The sequence below is a fragment of the Salvia hispanica genome, chromosome 6 (assembly GCF_023119035.1).
Source record: "Salvia hispanica cultivar TCC Black 2014 chromosome 6, UniMelb_Shisp_WGS_1.0, whole genome shotgun sequence".
Lineage (NCBI taxonomy): Eukaryota > Viridiplantae > Streptophyta > Magnoliopsida > Lamiales > Lamiaceae > Salvia > Salvia hispanica.
Window position 1 is genome coordinate 21,726,431 of NC_062970.1, and position 18,543 is coordinate 21,744,973.

At 41.8% G+C, this 18,543-nt stretch overlaps 1 protein-coding gene across 1 annotated transcript; it reads left to right on the forward strand.

Annotated features, from left to right (window-relative positions):
• Positions 1-6,869: 6,869 nt before the first annotated feature.
• LOC125194930 (protein FAR1-RELATED SEQUENCE 5-like) lies at positions 6,870-8,744 on the forward strand. Its single transcript, XM_048093144.1, has 5 exons — positions 6,870-6,903; positions 7,084-7,248; positions 7,477-7,743; positions 7,925-8,119; positions 8,221-8,744. Exons 1-5 carry the CDS (start codon positions 6,870-6,872, stop codon positions 8,742-8,744), a joined length of 1,185 nt encoding a protein of 394 aa, XP_047949101.1.
• Positions 8,745-18,543: the final 9,799 nt, after the last annotated feature.

Here is an 18,543-nt window from a genome sequence, read left to right on the forward strand (position 1 = left end):
AATGTTTGCTCATTATAAAAGGTTTTTTGTGCATTATTGTTATGTATCTTTTACATTATTTGAATTTAGTACTTGCTACTTTTTCAGAATTATTACAGTAGCCTGGCATTTTGGAGAAATAGTATTTTCAATACTGTGAATAGCCGAGCATTATATGCATATTTTCATACATTATGAATGTATATTTACTACATTTTTGTGTTATATGCATTGGTATGTCAGTTCATAACTATTCCGTAAAAGTGCATAATGAATCAATTTATTTACATTATTTGTTGACTTAAATGCATCGAGTATGGAGTTTGCTATGACACATTAAGATGTTCGATAGTGTTGATATACATTATTTCCTATATATTGTACATTATTAAGCAATAAATTGACATTATTAAGCCATTTGAAGCCATTACCAGTTTTGTGCAGCAAACATTTAGTACCAAGATATCCAAAACCTTCCAAATCATCTACTTCAGGGATATCCAAAAAATTCCAACTGATAGTTCAGGGATACCCAAAACGTTTAGTACCAAGATACCCATAACTTTGCAAGATATCCAAAACATTCGAACCCACATATGTGTTGTTCACCCTTACATCGTAAAAAAACATCTAATTCATATCCAAATAAAAAACCATCTAGTTCACTCTATCCCATAATTCTCGACCCACTTTTCAAAGCTGAATTTAGGCGGCCTATCCATCCAATGCTTCGTGGCTTGTGTTTGGTTGGTCCCAGTCTTCGAGTTGTGTGGAGAAGTTAGCAGAGCCGTTGCATACTTCATTCGCAACATTTCCAGGCTCTTCGTTCCTTTGGCAGTTAGACCGCATTGCCAATCCTTGTCCCTCTCTCCGAAGTACGTCTCCGTATGCCTCATCACATACACCCGCGTGTCCACGGTGCCGCTGTTGTTCCTCCGCGGCATTGTCACAACATGCGCATTACACTTTTTGACCTGTGCCACCATTTTTGAAACCTTGGACTTCGTAAGTGCTGTTGCAAAGAACTTTTTCTATACCCAAAGAAGATAAAATTGATCAATGGCATATAATGTACAATTTTTGGTTTATAATGCAGAAGTTATATAGTGTAATGCATATTACCAGCACAGAGGGTGTGTCCCCATATTTTTCACCAAATGTCCCGTGTGTTTCAGCCAAGGTGTGATCAATGATGTTCATCTTGGAATCTCCAAGATCAAAACAAACCACGCACTGATGGGACGCCCCCCAAACTGGAAAGAAGAACTGCACAACAGAAGGAGCATTACAACACATATTATTCTCTCCAGTACATCTAAAAAACGACTACATTATTTTACTATAACTCACCATTTCATACTTGTCCCACTGATAGCTGCCCGTTCCAATTGTTTCCTCCAACACCCTGGTCCAGAACGTATCAAACTTGAAATCTTCCGTCCATTCCGGTTGTGCGTCCACCATTGACTGAATCTGTAGTTTGTTTGTGTTAACCGTTACAAACTTTAAGTTATTATAATAACTTGACAGAAACATGGAGAGAAAGGTTGTACACTCACGCATGGTCTTGTTGAGAAGAAAATCCTGGAAACTGTCTCCGGCGCCTTGTTCCTTTCCATTGTATTTAGGTAAGAGCTCCACGTATCGATAACATCGGGGCTCACTGGCTTGATGACGCTAAAGATTGCATCTCGATCAGTACAGTACTCTTAAAGTTGTCATGGTAGACAACTGAATCCTTGTACAGTTAAAACAATTTCACATGTCCCAAAAATAAGAATATCAAAAGTATAAAATTTACTTGTTCTTATCCGCTGTGCTAAGAAACCAGTAGTAGAGCTACTTGTCGACCGTGTGTGGCTTTGCTGTCACTCTAACTGCCTCGTTGAATGGAGACCGGGCAGCCAGACTAGGCTTCTTCATTCGTCCTATTCCCATTTGGAAAAAAATATAAACACATACAATGCAATTAGTAGGTGTATTACTTTAGTCTTTGAATTAACTACACTATTTTTTACCTCATCCGCATTCGAATCTTGTATGATGTGTTTCCCTCTCGCTTTTTCTTGCTGACCAACCTTTCCACCACCTTGTTTTGGATCTACAAGTTGTAGTGGCTCATTTGTTCGCTCAACACCAATCACTACGCCCTTACGTGGTGCAGCAGTCTGTACCTTTAAACGAGGAAAAATACTACAATCAACATAATAATGCAGAAAATTATGGCTTCATTTAGATATTCAACCTCTTGCCGAATGTCCATCTGTTTGCCCATCGCTGCCTTTGAAGCTCCCTCCCTAGCTGGCTGTTTTCTCTTGGCTGCCGGAACCTCAGCGCATTTCCCTTTGGTTGTCTGGGTTTTTTAAAAAAATAATTAAACAAAATGAACTGAATAATGCATACATACATATATATAATGTCCAGATTTACTTTAAATAATGTAACAATATTATTACACAATGCAAGTTATGATTGGGATATATTTACCTTGACGGTGTCCCCTACGGCTGCACTCTTTGATTTGTCTTTATTTTTCTCGGCTTTACTCTTTGCCGCTGCATCCTCCCTATCCTTCCCATCATCTTCACCACTGCTTCTAGGCACCTGCAAACAATGGAACACAAATGAAAAGGTGTAATATTGTTACTAAATAATAACACTTAAGCATTTAGTTTCTTAGTACATACCTCAGTCGCTGCTAAGCTGGAAGGTTTCTCAGGCTGGCCACCACCATCATTTGCTGCTTTGTTATCAGGGATATCACTGCCAACTTCCTTTTGCACGGGCATGTCCTCACCCTGGTCAGCAGTGCCCACCGGCTCATCTTGGGCTCTATTATCATTGGTTCTTGTCCCTGAACCACCCGCCCCGTCTGTTGTCTGGGTTTGCTTTGTAGCAAATGGGTCAGGACATTCAAATCCGTCTGGCACAAAGGATGGCCTATCGAAGCCTCTTGCAATAGTCTTCTTCTTGTCGTATGCCGCCATCATCTTTTCCATCTCATCAATCCACTCTTGACTGTACCCCTCTTCATCCTCCCTCGCTTGAGTCAAATGTGTAACAATCTCTTCTTACTCAACCACATGTTCCTCCTCCAACCCCAACAACTTCTTCCCAATTTGACTGCCTACTCTTACGCAGTCATCCTCCATCATTTCAATGGGAATCATCTTGAAATCAGCTACCCACGTCGAAATCGCGTAGCCTAAGAGAGTGCTTGACTTGATAAACTTATCTCTTATACGCTTAGCTCTATTCCTGCTGGGTCCTCCACCACCTCCTCTGTTCACAGCTTCCAATATCCTAGCTTCCTTTTCCACAAAATACTTCTCTTTATCTATCCGGTCCTCCAATCTCCCAGTACCGAATTGGTCGCGCTCAGCCTCCTCTCTTTGTTTTAAGTTTTCCATCGTCCAGCCTTTTATTGTTGGCCAGGCCCGGCTGACTCGCCTCCGGATGTGAACCACGCGGTCCACATACGCCAACTGATAAACACAGAGTTATTAAAGGTCAATAATCCAATATTTTGTATGCTTAATGCATGAATAAATTATTTTTAATGCAAGAAATGAGGGACAGTAATGCATAAGTCAAACAAAATATGAAATATGCACATATGAACAATTTCAATAATGCACGTTCTTATTTGCTATTAATGCATGTAAATTCATTTTTATTGCAGAAAGGGTTTCACTGAAAGGATTTCACTTACCAATAAAAAGTGCATAGGCCCGGTGAAATATACAGTTTCATCTCTCTTCCAAGTAGGATAGGTGGCCTCCAACACTGATAAGACGTAGCCGCACCAGTTGAGATTCCTAATCTCATCAACGTCGTCGATGAAATGTAGAATCTTCGGCTTCAAATTACCGTCTCTCGGCGTCTCAATTACTGCATTCTCTAACATGAACATGAACATCTTTCTGAAATGTGGACCACCGTTCACCTCCTCCTTAATCAGCTTCGCAACGTCGCCCGCTGTCATTTTGTAACGGCTCTTTCCACAACGTTCTGCAGCGTAGTCGTTGAACTGGAATTAATTTTGCTTATCAACTGGCCTTGAGATTGGTGTTGGCCCTCTTGGAAAACCTAGCGTCAGATGGACATCTTCCTCGTCGATGGTCAAGCCTCCACCCCCACACAAAGGTATCTCGCAGCGTGCGAGATTAAATGAGTTGAGAACCCAATAGGCGATGTACCCGGGAATCTCGTTGATGTTGTAGTGTAGCATGGCACCGAATCCAAATTCTTCTACTGCTTCCTTTTGCCGTGGGGTAAGACCTTTCAAACAGTTAACGAATTATGTGGTGCTCCGGGTGTATAAGTAGTCAACCTTTTTCCCTCGTGCCTTCCTCTTTTCCCCTTCTTCATTTGAGGTACTAGCCTCTGCCGTCTGCTGTTCCTTAAGTCTCTACCTAAACTTTTGTGCTATTGCTAGAGGTAGAACATCATCCACAACCTCATCTATATCAAACCTGGGATGTTTGGTAGCTGCAGAAAGGAATAAGTAAACAATTTACGTTAATGCATAATAATAACTGACTAATGTACATAGCGGACTGTATAATAATGTTAATGTACCGTATAATAAAGCAGAAAATGTACTTAAAAATGTAACAAAAATGTATACAACTTCTGCAAACATTAATTTAGCTATGGAATACAGCTGTAATGCAAAAAAACATGACCAAAATGCACCAAAACTATTAAACTATGCATGAAACTTTTCTCTAGCCGCACTGTAGGACAATAATGATGAAATCCAAACAAATAATTCAGAAAATTTAATGAATAATGTTTAAAAATTTGCAACCAACATCAATAATGTTGATATCTAACCGAATAATGTAGATAAATAACTGAATAATGCAAAAAAAAGGTAAACCACTTCTAGCAGCATTAACTCAGAGATGGAATACAGTTCAAATGTAAAAAAACAGGAACAAAATGCAAAAAAAATGTTGAATAATGCAAAATTTATGGATAAAAATTCACAATTCTAACCAAAATGTCCAATACTGCTGGAACCATATCTCACTAAATAATGCACAAAATGATATGAGTAATGTAAACAAAATGGACCCAAATTTAGGAAAGAACATAGCATATATATGCAATAGACTTTAAATGCACAAATAAAGGCTAAAAATGTACAAATACTGTTAAATAATGCATCAAACTGGACTAAAACAAACCTACTAGTTCTTATACCTCACTACTCAGTAGTGGACACCTCCAACCACATGATCAATACTACTAAACACAGATATCAGTAATGGTGCAGACCAACCCAATAATGCAGACATTGAAATGACTAATGTAACAAAAATGGACACCACTTTAAGCAAGGATATAACAGAGTTGAACTAGACTTGTAATACACAAATAAAGGCTAACAATGTACAAATACTGATAAATAATGCATCGAACTGGACTATAAGAAACCCACTAGTTCTTAAAACTCACGACTTATCAGTGGACACCTCCAACCACATGACCCCTTCTACTAAACACATACATCAATAATGGTCAATTCCAACCAAATTATGCAGAAAACTCACTGAATAATGTAACAAAACCGGACACCACTTAGGCAAGCATAATACAGAGAGACAATAGACTTGTAATGCAAAAAATAAATCCAACAAATGTATAGAAAACGTTCAATAATGTACCAAAATAAGGAAAAGCACACAATCAGTTTCTTAAAAATGGTGCAGCGGTCTCACCTTCGGTCTGCGTCGGCTGGCTTTTGAAGGGGCGACCTCTCTTCGACATCGCAAATCTAACAGATACAACAACAACAACAGATACCGCACCAAATTAGTCTACAGAACCAACAAAATCAACCTCTTAGTTCTGGAGTCGTGTATTAAAAACAATATCACCAATTTCAGATCGAATTCATCCCCAAAACTTAACATCGGAACACATACCACTAAGAAACCAACAATAACATTCCAAAATTGGATAGCCCAACATCTAATACTCACAATTTCACAATTTAACTAAGAAATCGCACTAAAAAAAAAGAACTTTAGAAGCGTGCCGTAGATGAAACACGGATATGAACAGTGGACCAAGGGCTCTCACGAACTGAAACCGGAACTTCGGGACTCGGAATCATCGACAGACGTAGCTTTTCACGGTGAGAATCGAAGTCGCGGTAGAGCTAGGGTTTTCAGGGGCGGTGGCTAGGGTTTGACAGATCTTGAAGATGAGGAGAAGGTGTTTGGTCATGGCTTGGTCAAATTCCCGCTTAATTATCGGGGATTTTGAAGATGAGGAGAAGTTGTTTGGTCAAATTCCCGCTTAATTATCGGACCATCCATTTTCGAACGTGTTCCAAACATAATATGTTTACTATTATGCCCTGGTAATGCACGAATTAAACCAATAATGCAAGACGGGATTAAATTCGATTTTTTAATCTTGACCGTCCACTGCCAATATCCAATGGATGATATTAAAAAGGAAATAGTATCTAAAGGGGTGAAAGTAGCTTAATGCTCCCCTATATATGGATGTATTCATATCTTTTTTCCATCTTTTGTTCTTTTTCCTTCTCAATCTCCACCATCCATTTTCAAGATCTAAGGGCCGAAAATAGGGCCTGATTTAATTCTCTTTAATCATTAAAAAAATAGAAAAGGGCGTTCAGGGTATTCACATTCACGTCGGTTATGAAAAGTGCTTAATTCTCTCCATCCTAAAATATTGCAACGGTTTTATTCAAAGATTACAGAAATATATCTTCTCTTTCACCGATTATTCTCCCATCAATCGTCGCTTTTGCAATTTCTGGTTCTAAACTATCTGGCGAAATTTGCGTAGTTTTAAATCTCGTTAAAAATATATTTTGTTGGAGCCTCCCGCTAATTTCTTCTATAATGGAAGAAGGTTGTTCTTCGTCAATGGAAGAAGGTAATCTTTTGATAAACTTAATGTACATTTATTACTGTATAATGTAAAGTATTGAATAAATAATGCACGTTTTATTTGGTCTCGGCTAGGGTTTAGAAATCGAGGCGGCCATGGTGTTGTTTAATTAGATAAACTTAGTGTAAATTTAGTACAGTGTAATTTAAACAATCAAATCGCTAGATTTTGGTTTCACGTTCTACGATGTATATGCCCGTGTTGTTGGTTTTGATAAGCACAAATCACAAATGAGGAAAATAGATGGTGTTACTACTTGGTATAATGTTGTATGCAACAAGGAAGGCAGCAAGAAGTCGATCGAGGATGACCAAGCGAATGCACGGTCTGGTTTTTCGATCAAACGCCGATGGTTATCCAAGCGGTGTGGTTGTAAAGCGAGTATACCATTCAAGTTCTTCTCCGAAAGATGAGTTCCAGGTTATATTATCGAGGATTTCAACGAGGTTCATAACCATTATATGGTTGAGTCAGAGCATCAGCATTTTATGTCACTCAATTGAAAGTTGGAGGACGTACATCACCAATTTATTCTTGATTGTTCGAAGGCTAATATAGGCCCCACACTTACGTTCAATGTGTTGAAGGAAATACTCGGTGGTTTTCAGCTCGTTGGTTGCAATGTTGGGGATATCAGGAATGTTTCTCGAGACATCAAAGCATACACACATGGTATTGACGTACAAATGGTGTTGGATGATATGGCTAAGAAGATGGAGCTGTCCGAGGCATTCACATATGAGTACAAGGTTAATGCTAGTAATTATCTAGTTGCTCTGCTTTGGTGCGATGATTTGATGAAGAGGAATTACCATATGTTCGGTGGTATTGTGGCTTTTGACTCCACCTATAACACAAATAGGTATACCTGACGTACATTATAACAGTTGGATATGTACATTATTCTCTGTATATCTATGTATTATTTATGCATTATATCTTTCGAAGTATGAATTATATGTGCTTCTGATACGCAACTATTGTATGATCTTCACGCCATTCACAGGAAAGGACAATCATGGACAACCAGTAACTTTTGTTGTTGGTTTGGTAAGCAACGAGAACACAGGTGCTTTTGCATGGTTATTGAAACATTCCGTTGAATGCATGGGTGTTGCTCCAAAGATGATCGTAACAGATCAAGATTTGGGTATGAGATCGGCTATTGAAGAGATTCTTGTCGAGCAACACGCCACAGATGGTGTATGTGGCATATTATGCATAAGTTGGCCTTCAAAGTTCCAAGTAGGTTATTGAGGGACGAAGATTTCTAGAAAGAGTTCAATGCATGTGTGTGGTCAGACCTGCTTGAACCCGACGAGTTCGAAGAAGAGTGGAATGGAGTAGTTGAGCGTTATGGTCTGGAAGAACATAGTTGGTTCAAGATGTTGTACGAGTATAGGCAATTATGGATACATGCGTACTTCAGAGATTTCCCACTGGGGTCGATGATTAGGACCACCTCGATATCTAAGTCGGAGAACAGCTTCTATAAAAACTTTTTGAAGCCACGCAACAACATTGCCGAATTCTACTTGAATTTCAACCAAGTAGTGGAATTTCAGCAGAATATTAGAACAAAGTTGGACTACCAAGACGCTACTCCCCTGCCTATATTGGGCACTACCTTGCCGTTCGAGAAACATGCTTCTACTATGTACACAGATAGTATCTTGAAGAAAATACAAGAGGAAATTGTTGAGGGTAATGACAGATGCCGCGTTTTGGGGTTATCATCTACAGACATGATTGACACCTACAAACTTGGAGACAACCTTCGCAATTTGTACTTTGTGAGACATGATAAGACTGACGAGTCATACTAGTGCGATTGCAAACTGTTCGGTAGGCAGGGCTATCGGTGCAGTCATATATTCTTTTTGTTCAGGTACAATGAAGTTAAAAAGATTCCGGATAAATACTGTGCAAGTAGATGGATGAAGACTCCGTTAGCCAAGGCTGTCTGATAAGTCGTATTCTAAGCCTTGGTTACTGGTCAGTATGTCGTGATTTGCATGTATTATCTGCAAAATAGTTGCATAACTGTGCAGTATAAAGGGGACCAAGTCAGTAGGAGACAGTTCGGACGACGCAGGTGAAAAGAGCGGTAGAAGAGTGCAATACTGATCAGGATGCATGCCAGAGAAAAGGCTCGAGATGCAGAAGAAGGATAGCTGGGATGATCAACCATAAACAAGGGCAGGAAAGTCAATTCACGAAGGAAGTCTACCCTAAAACCAAGGGCAAGCCTCCCTATAAAAGAAGCCACTTGGAAAGAGAAAAGAAGTTCACAGCCCTCGGTTCTCATTCTCCACTACACTTAGTTAGAAGTCTCTCGAAGATCAGTTCCTTCAGCATTATCCACATTCTTCTCCTTCCTCGCCACAACCATGGTTACGTGAAGTCCAGACGTCTACCGGAGAGTCATCATCCGCCGTTCCAGCCACTTTGTTTCATAACAGTAGCAGTTTCATCGCTCGGAGTGGCATAAACAATCTTTAATCGTTTTCCTAGTTTAATTTTTACTAGCTTTCTTTGTTGGATCTGTTGCAAACTTGAATCTTGTTTCCTTTTGAAGTATTTCGTTAAGATCCAAACGTTTTAATTATGAAGTTTGTTTTTCGCATATCTCTTTGGTTTGAATCTGCTTCATTTTGCCTAGAAAAGTTAGATCTAGTTACCGCTTTTATTTTCTAAGTGCTTACGCATGTTTTCGCTTGAGTAGGCTAAATCTGGAGTTGTTAATCGAAATTTCAAGTTTCATGTTTCAGTTTAAGTTTTCGTGTTAGCCACCTTGCATGTTAGCCAGTAGGAGTAATCTGCAGTCATTTGCCGTTAATCTTCAAGTTTAAGATTTTTAATTGATGGATCTTGTGTTTGATGTTTAGAATCTGAGTTTATCCATGGAGTTTGTGTTCATATAATTTTTGTTAATACTTGTTGAAGAAGAAAACATCGCAATCCACTTTTGCTTTTTAGTTACTTTTTACTTTTGTCCTTTACTTTAAGTTTGTACCCTCCAGACCCTGTCAGAGTTGCCACCCAGCCACCAAATATACCCTCTTGTTCTATATTTCCTCATTTAGTAACTGTCTACTTTCCACATGTCTCTGAGATACCTTGTACCCTATTTTCACGCACACAACCACATGTCAGTCACTTTCACGCCCACTAGTCAGTAGAGTACCATCTTTAATTTTCGTCTAGGTAGAATCTTAACCCAGAAGCGTAGTAGCCAACCAAAACCTCCCAGATTATCACCGCAATTATACGAACGTGTCCATCTCTGTGGGATTCGACCCTTACCTCCATTACACTAGCCAGTAGAAGTGGGTTGAGGAATATATTTGATACCAGGTTCCGATCGTCGTGCCAACGACTCAGCTAGGTTGGGATTTTTATCCTGTTTAGTTGAACGCACCCTTAATTTAACACAACACCGAAAACTTGCACTATCAAAATTGCGCCGTTGCCGGAAATGGATGGCGTTTATATATGCTATTGTATGTGATATTTTGGTGTATATATTGTTCATAGTTTTTCCTTTTCTTTTTTTATTTCAGTTTATGAGAAGTAACTCGGCTCCTGGCTAGTGGAGACCAAGGATACTTCATCGAGGAACGATACTCGTAACCACTCGTTCTGGCCTGTCGACAACATTGTCTGACCTACGCACGAGTAGCGACAAGGAGAAAGAAGACGTAGAATTCCAACTCCTGGAGCTTCTACCCCAACCATTAAGAGCACCAGTGAGAATGGCTGATCAAGTTGAGGACGATCCAGAGCTCGCAACGCTGAATGCGCATGCCGACGGACATCCCCCCGCAAGCCATAGTGTTCACCCCAGGCCAAATAGTGTGTGATGTTAAACTCCATGTTATTGCAATTTTGCCAACATACTGTGGGAAGAGTTACGAGGGACCCTACGAGTTCCTTAATGAGTTCTGCAAAATCTGTAAGGCGCAAAGGAGACCAGCAGGAGCAAGCGAGGATGACTACAGATTGAAAGCCCTACCGTTTTTCCTGAAAGGAGAGGCCAACACCTGGTTCATGCGCCTACCAGGCAACTCCATCAACACATGGGCCGATTTCAAGTCAGCTTTCCCTTCTTCAAAGACAAGCGCATTGAAGAGGAAGATATCATGTATAAGGCAAGAGTACAATGAGACCCTAAGCGAGTACTGGGAGAAATACATGAGTCTTCTAGAGTCATGCCCGAACCATCGCATGAAGGAAATAGAGGTGCACCACACCTTTTATGAATGAATGAAAGGTCTAGCGAATTCGTCATCCGAAGGAGATTTCACACAACTGAGGGTCAGCGAGGCAAAGAAGGTCTTGCGCAAACTGTTGAATGCAAAGAAGACGTACGACCACGCAATGGATGAGTACAACATAAAGAGAGTGGCAAGTGCTTCGGCTACTGACCAGGAAGAGGGGATGGATCTAAAAATGGAAGAAATGAAGAAGGAGTTGCTAGCGTAATCAAACAGAATACACCACCGCCTTCTCCAACTGATGGCAATCAAGCTCCAGAGCTGCCCTACGATCAGCCAACCGATCAGCCTAATGTGGATCAAGCCAACGCCGCAAGATTCTACAACTCAAATGGGAATTGGATTCCATGGAAGCAGCGAGACGCACCATGGAGGGACCACCCGAATTTTCAATAGGGAGATGGGAATCAGAATCAGAACCAGGGCCAAGGTCAGAATCAAACCAACCCTCACCAGAACTAAATATTCAACCGTGGCCCAACGAATCCTGACCACTAGTCTAACTGGGCAGGAAGGAACCAGCAACCTCAGAACCAAAACCCTCAAAACCAAAATCCGAAACTACCAGAACAAAAACCAGTCCCATAACCAAAACCAAAATCAGTTCCAAGGCCAGAACCAGAACCAAAACAACCAAGACCAGTACAATCCTCCTGCCCAGTATAACCAATACCCACCGAACCAAAACCAACAAAATTTCCAGAACTACCACCAGAATCACCCCGCCCCCCCAGTATAACTAACACCAAGGACCCAATCTGTCTCATTACCCCAACAGGTCAAGGAGGTCTATGGAAGATATGATAGGAGAAATGCTCGTTGCACAGTGATTTGCAGTCCAATAATGAAGTAGTGCAGGGGATGCAAAGTGCCCAGAAGGAGCATAGAGCAAACATGGATATGATTATCAACCAGTTAGCCCAGCTCGCAAACTCGATGGGTGAAATGAAAGGGAACTCAGGGAAACTCCCATCTACAGTCCACGTACTTGAAAAGGCAAACGTGAGTAAAATCACATTGAGGTCTGGAACTGCTTATGATGAACCTCAACTCAAGAAGCCAATTGGGGAGTCCAGTAGGACGAAGGTATTGAGCGATACCATCTCAGTGGAAGCTTAACAGGCCTCTGCCTCAGATGGAGGAACCAATTTTCTTAGACAAAGAGCCCACTGATGAAGAAAAGATGAAAGAAGCACCGCCTGGGAACGAGTGTCTTGAAGAAACAATACCCATACCGGAGCCTCGAACCCAGGAGGCACCCAAGGAAAATCATAAAAGGATTGCTGAAGAAGCGAAGGGGGAGAAACCGTTTCCTATCGATCTTTGGGAAGCTGGATGTTACCATACCATTACTCCAAGCCGTGAGACTACTCCCGCTGGGGAAGTTCATCAAGGAATTCATAGCCGGGAAGGCCCAGGATGATGAAAAAATCATGGTGGAAGGGATAGCGTCAGCTATTGTGCAGGAGGAACTACCACCCAAGAGAGTCGACCCAAGTATGTTCACTTTATTTACCCATAACAATTGGAGATGTAAAAATCGAGCATGCAATGTGTGATCTGGGAGAATCTATCAATGTTATGCCTTTATCCACTTATAACCGGTTGAAGGGGGTAAAGTTGTCAAACACTAGGGTGTTGATCCAACTGGCTGATAGGTCATGTATAAATCCTGAGGGTGTGTTAGAAAATGTGTTGGTAAGGGTGCATGATTTTACTTACCCTGTTGATTTCTATGTGATTAAGATGAGTGAACCTGAAGCTAGGGAGTCTAGCGGGATACTGTTAGGGAGACCAAGACAATCGCGGATATGGCTGAGGGGAAAATATGCATTGACTTTAATGGTGAAAAATTTGTTTTTGATGTCAATGAAGCCATGAAAAAGCCGATAGATTCTGAAAATCTATGCTATGTTGATATTATTGACCCCCTAGTCCAAGATTTTCTTGGATGTGTATGCACAAGCTGATGTAGAAGCAGCTGCATGGTGTGAGTTGATCAGTAACCGGGGGTTAAATGACGAGGAGATCGAAGGAGCGATTAAGGAATTTTGTCAGATGTCGGAAATAGCGGGAGCCACAGGGGCTTTACTAACAGCCAGTATGGAGGAGATTTCAGATGGTGAACTAGAGCAAGAGGGGGATTCTGCAAAAAACCCTTTGCCACAGACACACTACCCCCATGGTGAACTAAAGAAGCTGCCAGCAAACCTAAAGTACGCCTACCTCGGGGAGGAAGACTCATTCCATGTGATCATCAATAGCGGGCTGACTGAAGAGCAAGAGGCAAGGCTACTGACTGTGCTGAGTAAAAACAAAAAGGCGATTGGATGGAGCCTTACGGATTTGGTGGGGATAAGTCCAGATGTCTGCATGCCCCATATTAGGTTGGAGGAAGGAGCCAAGGCACATCGTTATTCGCAGAGGAAGGTAAACCCCAACATGCAAGGGGAGATACTAAAGTTGATCTTGAAGTTGCTCTCGGTAGGAATTATATATTTGGTACCAGATAGCGAATGAGTCAGCCCGATCCATCTGGTCCCGGGATCCAGGTGGTTCAGAATGAAAGGAATGAGCTAGTGCCCACCAGACTGGTCACTGGTTGGCGAATGTGTATAGACTACTGCAAACTCAACACAACAACTATGAAAGGCCACTTCCCCCTGTCATTCATCGATCAGATGCTGGAGCGACTGGCTGGGAGGAAGTATTTACGTGATCCCCGAGGACCAGGATAAGACCACTTTCACCTGCCCGTTTGGCACCTATGTGTACAGACGCATGCCCTTCGGCTTATGCAACGCCCTGAGTACATTCCAACGATGCATGATGAGCATATTCTCAGATTTGATAGAAGATTGCATAGAGATCTTCATAGATGATTTCACGGTCTACGGAGACTCTTTCGACTCGTGCTTACAAAATTTGGATGTCGTTTTAGAAAGATGCCAAGCAAAGAGTCGGGTTTTGAATTTCGAAAATTGCCATTTTATGGTTACAGAATGAATCATCTTAGTGCACGGGGTGTTAGAAAGAGGGATCCAGGTGGATCAAGCTAAGGTGGGCGTCATGTCCAAGCTACCTTTTCCTACTGACCAGAAGGGGATAAGAGGTTTTCTAGGGCATGCTGGGTTTTATCGAAGATTTATCAAGGATTTCGCCAAGATCGCCCAACCTCTCACCAGACTCCTTCAGAATGAAGTAGAGTTCATCTTCGACGAGCATTGCAAGGCTGCCTTTAACCTTCTCAAGGAAAAGTTGATATCTGCACTAATCATCCAGGCTCCTAACTGGGTTCACCCCTTCGAGGTGATGTGCGATGCTAGTGACTATGCAGTGGGAGTCGTACTAGGTCAGAAGATTGAAGGAAAGAGGTACGTGATATTCTATGCGTCCAAGACTTTGAATCAAGCACAACGAATTATGACACCACTGAGAAAGAAATGTTGGATGTTGTGTATTCATTCGAGAAGTTCAGGCAATACTTGTTATGATCCAAGGTCATCGTCTATACTGACCATGCGGCCATTAAGTATCTCATTGCAAAGAAGGAATCAAAACCCCGACTGATCCGATGGGTACTCCTATTGCAAGAATTTGATTGGGAGGTAGAAGACAAGAAGGGAGTCGAGAACAAGGTAGCAGACCATTTGAGCAGAATAGTGCAAGAGGGAAATAGCGAGGATGTGCAAGATCGATTCCTAGAGGAACACTTGTGTGAAGTGATCTTTTCCGCAAGGAAAATTGATTGGGAAGAAGTAATGAAGCTTACTGGTCAGGATGTAACGACCATGGGTAAAGAGAAGGTAGGGCAAGAACCCTAGTTTGCGGACTTGGCCAACTACCAAGTAATGGGAGAGCTTCCAGGAGTGCCAAACATTACAAAGGCTCAGAGAATGAAGATAGGAGGTGTGTTCCTGACTGGGAACAACGAGGTGTACGGATACACTGTCACTCCTTGGCATGTGGAGGGCACTTCTGACCTAGGAAAACTGCAAGGAAGGTGTTGGACAACGGATTCTACTGGCCAACTTTAAACAGAGATGCATACGAGTTTTGCAAAAGTTGTGACCTTTGCCGACTGACCGGTGGGATCTCCGCAAGAGATGAAATGCCACAAGTCTCAGTGATTGTTTGTGAAGTATTCAACGTTTGGGGCATGGATTTCATGGGTCCTCTCCCATCATCTTACAGAAATTCCTACATCCTGGTGAAAGTTGACTATGTATCAAAGTGGATCGAAGCCAAGGCCACAAGCACTTGTGAGTCCAAGGAGGTTGCTAAGTTCCTCAAAAGTCATATATTCAGCCGATTCGGAATACCAAGGGCGATCATATCCGATCAAGGAACTCATTTTTGCAACCGTACAGTTGAAGCCTTGATGAAAATGTACGGGGTCCATCACCGACTATCTAGTCCCTACCACCCGCAAGCCAATTGGCAAGCGGAGATCTCTAATAGAGAGATAAAGAGCGTCCTGGAGAAGACATTCAACCCTTCCAGGATGGATTGGAGCACAAGGTTGGAAGATGCTTTGTGGGCGTACCGAACAGCTTACAAGACGCCTATAAGAATGTCCCTGTACCGCATTATCTTTGGAAAGATGTGTCACTTACCAGTGGGAATAGAACACTGCGCATACTGGGCAGTTCAGCAAGTTAACATGGATACTAGAGCCTATGAGTAGGAAAGGAAGATGCAGCTACAGGAGCTGGAAGAAATCAGATTGGAGTCATTGAACTCAGCCATGTGGTACAACGAAAAAACTAAGATGTGGAACGACAAGAATCTGAGGACCAAGGATCTCCAAGTTGGCCAGAAAGTACTACTCTTCCAGTCGAGATTGAAGCTAATTCCTGGGAAACTCAAGTCAAAATGGACAGGACCTTACATCATCACCGCACTTCGTTCTAATGGAGCGGTCAAGATTTCAGGGAGTATCCCTAACTCTGAACCTTTTGTCATAAATGGGCATAGGCTGAAAATATATAGGAAAATGTGGAGATGTGTGTAGTGGAAGAAATTCCACTACATTTTAATATCGCCTAATGATCAGTAGGATATGGGTTTGGAATTCCACCTGGCCAACTCTATATGGTTTGTGCTGATTGACCAGGTAGAATTTCAAATACCCTCAATAATGATGTAAATATTGTTAATACATAGTGATTTAATTTTAATAGAAGCAAGTAGGAAAACATTAAAAATCCCAAAAATATTTTCGGACCTTAAATATTACTCCCTCCGTTCCATAGTAATAGAGTCATTTTACCATTTTGGTACGTTCTATAGTAATAGAGTCATTTCTCTTTTTAGTAAAAGTCAACACATTTTTCCACACCTACTTTACTCTCTCTTACTTTTTTCCCTATTCATCTCTCTACCTTTTTCATTTTCCACTTTATTCTCTCATTACTCAAATCACCTAACACAATTTTTTTCTTAATCTCCGTGCCGAAAAGTTTTTCCTCCATTACTATGGAACGGAGGGAGTAATTTGGAGTACGTACTGACCACGAGAATACCAATTTGGTGAACCTCTGAATTATATTTAAGAGTCCCTTTCTCACTTTATTTCCATATTTAGTTAATTTAAGTAGGGGTTTGAATTTTGGCATGTGGTGCAGCTTTGCAAGGCAAGGACAGTGACTGGGAGGTCACGTGGAGTAGACACGTGACAGGAGACGTCCAATCAGCTGCGAGAATCTCTCAACCGCCTCTTCCCCCCTCCCCCCAACAGTCGCAACTGGAACCGTCTATAAACGGTCAAAACCTTCAACTGCCACCCCTCTATAAAAACCCCCACCACCTATTTCCCTTCACTTAAAAAACCCTTACCTGCATTCTCTTACCCAGAAAACAACCACCCCGATAACCACCGTCAACCGCCACCAGAACTGAAAACCACCATTTCCAAACCATGGGAAAAAAGAAGGTAACCCACAAGCAACCCTCTACCACCGGCGAGAAACATTCGGAAGACCCGACGACCATGGAGCCGCGGCCGCCAAACCCGCAGCAGTCTCGACCAGCGCCACCACCGCAAATTCCGGCAATGGTCCCGTTAGACGCACTGGCGACTTATCCCAGGCAGCAAGACCCAAAAAGAGACTAGACGGCAACTTTGGCGGGATTTGGCCAAATCGGAGGAATGTCGGCGATACCAACCCCTAACCCAGAAATTCCGACCACCGTTAACCTGCCTACCACCGTCCCAACTTCCTCAGCCCCCACTTCCGAAAAATCCTCTCCAACGGCAACCGCACAGTCGGAATCCGCAACCCCTTTCCCAATTCCCCTTTCCTCCTACCAAGATCCTTACATGGGAGAGACAGAAGAGAGAGAAACGAAAAGGAAGGCGAAGTAGAGGGAAGCGAAAAGGAGGGTGACAAATCGGAAGAATCACCTGCACAAAGCCCTGCCCCAAGGAGGAGCAGGAGGAACGCTCAATAAGGTACCCCGTCGACCAGTTAGTTTTCTTTTTATTTCTGTTTTTTTTTTTATTACTTTTGTTGTGTAGGTAGAATTATATGTTTAGTTTATGTGAGCAAACCCCATTCACAACACTTAGCCTATCCAATAGTCTAAGTGTGAGAAGTAAAGGGTTGCTACCTTTGACGCATGTGTTTATGTTTGTGTGTTTCTATCATATGCATGCTAACTCACACTTACCCTACTGCGTAGTCTAAGTGTGAGAAGTTTATATGTTTATTTGTCATGTTTTGTTGAGTCTACGTATGTATCTGAAACTCTCCCACTTAGCCTATTTCATAGTCTAAGTGAGAGAAGTTTTTAGATATAGTATGTATTGTGTTGTGTATGTACATCTGTCATACTAGCCATTCCCATTTTTCACTTCACAGCCCGTATTTGGGGCAGACACTTGTGAAGAGAGAGGGGGGAGCAAATGGCCAGTATGACACATCTATATGTTTTATTTGAGCTGCATGTTAGTGTTTTTAGGATTTGTTTAGGTCTAGGATTTATGTGTGTTTCATGAATGGGCTTAAAAGTCAACTGCCTCAAACTGACGGTGAGGGGAATTGAGAGAGATAAGGCATGCTGGGAAACAGAAACCACCCCCCCAGTAGCTCCTAGTCAGTATAGATGATGCAAGTACAGACACGAAAGTGGAACCCATCCTTTAGGTCAGACACGAAAGCCCTCTTAAATGGTGAGTTAGAAGTCTAAAGTGGAACTACTTTCCACTAAAAACATATAAAAAAGAAGAGTGGCTGCCACATGATGTCCAGGGAAGCTGACCGCGTGTAGCAAACCCTGAAGGCAGCGGGAAACCTCCCTCGAAAAAAAAAAAAAAAACCCTACCCTTTAGAACCCCATTTTCTAA